Genomic DNA, 5,827 nt, shown 5'->3' on the forward strand with positions numbered 1-5,827 from the left:
ATGGTTTCTGTGAAGCCTCATTATGAAGAATATTAGGCATTTACCAGAGACAAATCCAGCAAGTGGTAAAATATTCCTTTTCCACCACTTCATTGCCTTATAGAACGGTGTTATCTTAGCTGTAATAATAACAAGAGACTTTATGTACCTGTGGCTATATCCATAGTATAGGACCATCTGATCTGGTCTATCAACATCATTCATGCTCTGATTATACTCCTCTACCACCTTTGGTTTTCTAATTGTTTCCATTCCTGCTACTCCTTTCCTGCGACGGTTCTTGTCTATTATGCTGTCATCATGAAATGTTGACAGCATGCACACATCTCTTTTGTCCTTCCATTTGAGGCACAAAATTCCACTCTCTGTCATTTCGCTGTATACTTCTCCTGTATTTAGGTGAATATCAATAGACAAGCTAACACATGGCTTACCAATGGAAAGAACTTTGTCTTTAAAAGTCTGCTTTATTCCTCGCCTGTCACTGCGGACTGTACTACAAGCACAGAATCGTGACTTAACAAGATCATTGAACAGTTTAGGTGAGGAATAATAATTATCCATGAATAAGGTGTATCCCTTGTCTCTATAGTCAGACACCAGTTCCGTTGCCACCTTATGTCCAAGACCTTTCTCTGTTACTCCCGGAGTTTTACCTACGAAGAGTGTAATATTGTGATACAACTGTGTAAGTAGATGTAAACCTGTATATAGCTTAACATTTGAGATATAGCCATTGCTAGTCAGCAAGAGCCCATGCCTTGATTCCCCATTTATGGGGCTTCTTGGGCATGTACTAAATCCAGCTCAGCCTCCCTTTAAAAGCGATGATGGTTTCGTCTATTGAAAGGTTCTGCTTGGTGTATACACACTACTGAAGACTCGAGTAATACACTCTAGTTATGGGCGAATTTTATATATTCTATTATAGTTAGGACTCCCTTTTGGAGGCATTTTGTCCTTATCATTGAGGTAAAGGTATCTCATGAGTAGATCAAACCGTCTACCAGTGATAATACCTTTGAAGATGTCGCAATTTAAGGGCCATTTGGTACTCCAATATGACCTAAAGACGCACAAGGTAAGTCAATGTGAAACACATACATGTAGATGTACCTTTGTGTTAGAAAGCCTACAACACCCATTACTATCAAAACAGACAACAATATATTAACTTCCTCTCTATTCATAGGGTTGTGCTTCCATTGGTTGCCCCTTGCATGTTTGTGCAATTGTAAATGTGCTTCTGTGTTCCTAATATCTTGCTCTGCATAGCAGGTTGTCTCTGTGTAAATCAGATCTTTTACGTTTTCATCAAAGAAAGCATTAAAGAAGTCTATTGGGCTGTTTCCTTTTATGGCTCCTTGGGCTCTGCCAGGATTTCCCGTAAACACACAAGCTATTGTAGAGTATAAGTAAAATACAATTTTTATAATTTATAGATTACTTAAAGAAACTGGAGATACAGCAATTGAAGACACAGTAGCAGAAGGTTGTACAAGAGCTTTTATATAGTGTAAGTCACAAATATAAATATTATGCATAGCATGTATTATTTTCTTACTTTGACTGGGTATTGTGCTGGAGAGGTAGGCAGTAGCAGAAGGACCTGCAAGACCTTTTAGTGTGTAAGCAATAAATAAAATATTCAATACATTTATTACTGTCTTACTTTGACTAGGTAAGCTACTATAGTGGGAGGCAGTAGCTGAAGGACCTGCAAGAGCTATTAGTGTGTAAGCAACAAATAAAACATGCAATACATTTATTACTGTCTTACTCTGACTAGATAAGCTACTATGGTGGGAGGCAGTAGCTGAAGGACCTGCAAGAGCTATAGTGTGTAAGCAATAAATAAAATGTGCAATACATTTATTACTGTCGTACTTTGACTAGGTAAGCTACTATAGTGGGAGGCAGTAGCTGAAGGACCTGCAAGAGCTATTAGTGTGTAAGCAATAAATAAAACATGCAATACATTTATTACTGTCTTACTTTGACTAGATAAGCTAATATAGTGGGAGGCAGTAGCTGCAGGACCTGCAAGAGCTATAGTGTGCAAGCAGCTATTAGTGTGAAAGCAATAAATAAAATGCAATGCATTTATTACTGTCTTTGACTAGGTAAGCTACTATAGTGGGAGGCAGTAGCTGAAGGACTTGCAAGAGCTATTAGTGTGTAAACTATTTATGGAATAGGCAGATATTGTTTTACTTTGACTAGGATTGCTTGTACAGAAGTGAATTGCTGCAGCAATTTCTTTAGAAAGCTTTTCATCTATTTATTATTTATTTTGTTTCATTTTAATGATAAATAAAATCTTTTACAAGTTTACATGTAACATTTGATTGCTCCTGCCTGCTGTATTCTTCACAATCATCACTACTGTCTGAGTCCGAGATATAGCCATCAAAATCATCATCACTCTCTTCACTGAGCTCATCCAGCATCTCAAGCAAGTACTGTGGGTCGGATGAGATCTTGTTTCTTTTTGCCATGGCAAAACGCTGTTGCTGTCTAAAACTGTCTGTGATGCAGCAGCTATGGACCCGCGCGACTAAAGTTGTTGGCTATGCAATCATTATTATTTGTCCCGCGTGAGTATAGTCGGGCGCATGCGTCAGAGTTATAATAATAATAATAATAATAATAATCAGCCCCTGATACTCGCTCTAGAGCTGTTGCCCTTTCAACTTCTTTCCCTCACTCAGGTGACTGGTTATCAGCCATCCCGTCACATCAACTGGGTCTGCACTTCCTTGACGAAGAGTATCGCTTGTGTGTACAATACTGGCTTGGTGTGAATCTCAGTAGTAATACCTTCTCCTGCCAGGTATGTTCTTTCCCAACGGACACCTTTGGAGACCATCAAGTGTGTTGTAGGGGCAACAAAGACCTCATCCAACGTCATGACTCTATTAGATATGTCCTTTTTGCCTCCGCCAAATCAGCTGCACTCGCCCCTAGGAACGAGATGCCTTCTCTTGTCCCTGGCTCTTCTGTTCGTCCAGCCAATGTCCTTCTCTCACAGTGGAAAGGTGGATGTCCAGTGGCCCTGGATATTACGGTTATCTCCCCCCTTTAAAAGGAGAGGGTTGCCACTGCTGCTGTGGTTCAGGGCTCATCTCTTAGTGTTGCAGAGGCTAGGAAACTATCTCTCAACGCTGCCAATTGTCATCGGCCTTGGATCACTTTTATCCCCATGGCAGTTTAGACCCTTGGTGGATAGAGCTCCTCTGGCTCTGAGGTTATTGGCCACATCTTCCGTCTCCTACCTCTTCGTTTCAGTCACTCTTTATCAGAAACCTGTCGTCACCTATTTCAAAGGCTCTCGGTTGCCCTATGCAGAGGCAATGCTTTAATGTGGGCTACCTGTCATCCCTCATTGCCAGCATCTGTTTATGGCCTCATCTAACTTTGTTTTCTTTCTTTACATAACTTATTTATCTTATATAACTTATATAATTGATCCTTTTTGTGATTCCCCTCTCCCTCTTTTATTATTCCTTTCCCACTCTCATAATAATAATAATAATAGTAATAATAATAATAATAATAATAATAATAATAATGATAACAATAATAATAGAAAAAATTGAAGTTCATACCTCTTCATCTTTAACAGCATCTGATGATGACTAGTGTTGTTGCAGTCTGAATATATCCTGCTCCAGTGATCTTGGAACATTTCCAGACCGTCAATATTCAACATATGCTTCAGTGAAGGTATCATAGCCAGACTTGAGTTTATTGATATCTCTGAATGGCTTGCACTTCATGAGAGACTGACGACAGCACTGCTCATAGTTGGGGCCAGATGGATCTGCTGAAGAGTAACGTCTGGGGGTGACATTGACTTCTTTTCTCCTCTTTTTTGGTTCTTCACCAAAGTCCTTGTCAAGGTGTACTGACGAGTGAAGTCAAGGATAGTGATGGTATTGAACTGCGTACTTGAAGGACATGATGTAGAATGGTTTAACACAGAATGAGCTCTTACCCTCTCTCCCTCTTGTGCAGTGTTTTTAGCACCTCTAGTGCCATCAAGACTGAGAGTAAAGACACATTGATTCTTTGTACATAATGAGCTGCAATAGAAGGTGAAACATTTCCTGTGCTGAATAGTCCCTCTCTCTAAAGCTGTTGATGAGGAGCTTTTGGACAGCTTTAACTGATCAATTACCTTCTTTCAAAGAACGTGCAATGTCGGCAAAAGTATCCTTCAAAGTGTGTGACCTAGACTCACTCTTGGTGACATACTTGGTGCAGTACTGAATAACCCTGTTCCTTGATGCAATATACTGCATGTCAATGTTACCTCACCAGGAAGTTAGTTGAAAGGGATTGAAGCTGTTAAGCATGCCATCATTAAGTGCAGTGAGAATTACAGGCTCCTATTCAGTGATGTTGATGGTGGTCTGTGCCTGAAGATCTTAAGGATATTTAAACCGACACTCCTGCTTGCCATGACATGTAGGTAGACAGTAGGACTCCGAACGGCAAGTGTATTTTTGGCAGGTGGCAATAAGACCATGCAGGTCTTCCTCGAAATCTGTTACTTGTGAAAATGACTTGTTACAGATGTGTGGATCAACCTTTGCTAGTGGAGCATCACTGACATTACTAGCATCAGGAAAGACAGCAGGATTAATGGTAGAGATGATCTTATCAGCACACTCAATGATCTGTTGTTTAGTTGATTCCTCAACATCAGGTGATTATTAGAGATGGTCCTTAATATTAGCAGCATTGGGTAGCCAAGCTATTCTATGTACATGAGGACTGCCTCAATGTTGCCACTCAAATCTCATCCAGCAGTTTGTGGCTCCAAGTATACCAACATAGTACACTTCTACAAACTGCTGTAACAAGAACCAGTCACCTAGAGCAGGGTTATCAATAACTGTTTTACACGAGCCTGCTTATCCTCTGGATCTTCAGGACAAATGAGTTGAGCTAACTCTGGCCACTGGTGATCAGCAGCACTGTGAGTAAAGAAGATGATAGGCAGTCCTAGTTTGTCAATCATAGCAATGAGATGATTCCTCTCTCATAACCAGAACTGCCTGGTACTATGTAGACCTGCTCCATAATCTCCATAATGTGTAACTTAGTTAAGAAATATTTCTCCTTCATGACCAATCATATCCCTCAGATCATCAACTGTGAGGTGAGCTTCACCAGGATTTTGATGGATATAAATTCAGCCAGTTTCATTTGCACACCATCTCATCTCAGTATTGAGTGCAACAAAATGAAAGCAAGGATGCCTGTCAAATCTCTTATCATCATACTTGATAAGATGAACAAAGTTGTTTCCAACTAACTGTAACTGAATAAGTACTTGTGCCATTAAAGTCAGCAGCACCTAATAGATATTAATAAAAAAAGTACATTGTTTATACCATCTTACCAGTAGGAAAGGAATGCCATTGAAAAATAGCCCTCTGTTTTAAATTCATTAATGAAAGCCCCTCCAATGCTTGGCCACTTGAGACAAGAGGATTGTGGCTGTCGTAATGATTGTACATCCTGCTGAATCACTTCTCTCTCAGTAGTTGGTGGTGCAGCATTAGTGACAGATGATGTTGAATAGTGTTCTACATTAGTGGTTGGGTCATCTGATATTCTTATTTTTGAGACTCTGTTGGCTAAATTGTGCGAAGGTCTGTGAGGTTTCCATCTTCAGTTAGGTTTGCCAATGTGTCCTCATCTACATGGACTCCAATATTTAGGTAATAATGTTCTTAGCCAGGAACCATGTTGTTTGGTATTAGTTGTTCATAATTAATCGTTTATTGTCACTAATCATTTATCATCACTTATTATC

At 39.8% G+C, this 5,827-nt stretch overlaps 1 protein-coding gene across 1 annotated transcript; it reads right to left on the reverse strand.

Moving 5' to 3' along the window:
* Window positions 1–148: 148 nt before the first annotated feature.
* On the reverse strand, window positions 149–773 carry LOC109589713 (piggyBac transposable element-derived protein 4-like; the record flags this gene model as incomplete). The annotated part of the gene is made up of 3 exons (XM_020005750.1): window positions 761–773; window positions 435–656; window positions 149–389 (listed from the first exon to the last, which is right to left on the reverse strand). Coding segments are annotated over exons 1-3 (476 nt in total), but the record flags the coding sequence as incomplete, so codon positions are not given.
* Window positions 774–5,827: the final 5,054 nt, after the last annotated feature.

This window comes from Amphimedon queenslandica, unplaced genomic scaffold (genome assembly GCF_000090795.2).
Source record: "Amphimedon queenslandica unplaced genomic scaffold, v1.1 AMPQUscaffold_10978, whole genome shotgun sequence".
Lineage (NCBI taxonomy): Eukaryota > Metazoa > Porifera > Demospongiae > Haplosclerida > Niphatidae > Amphimedon > Amphimedon queenslandica.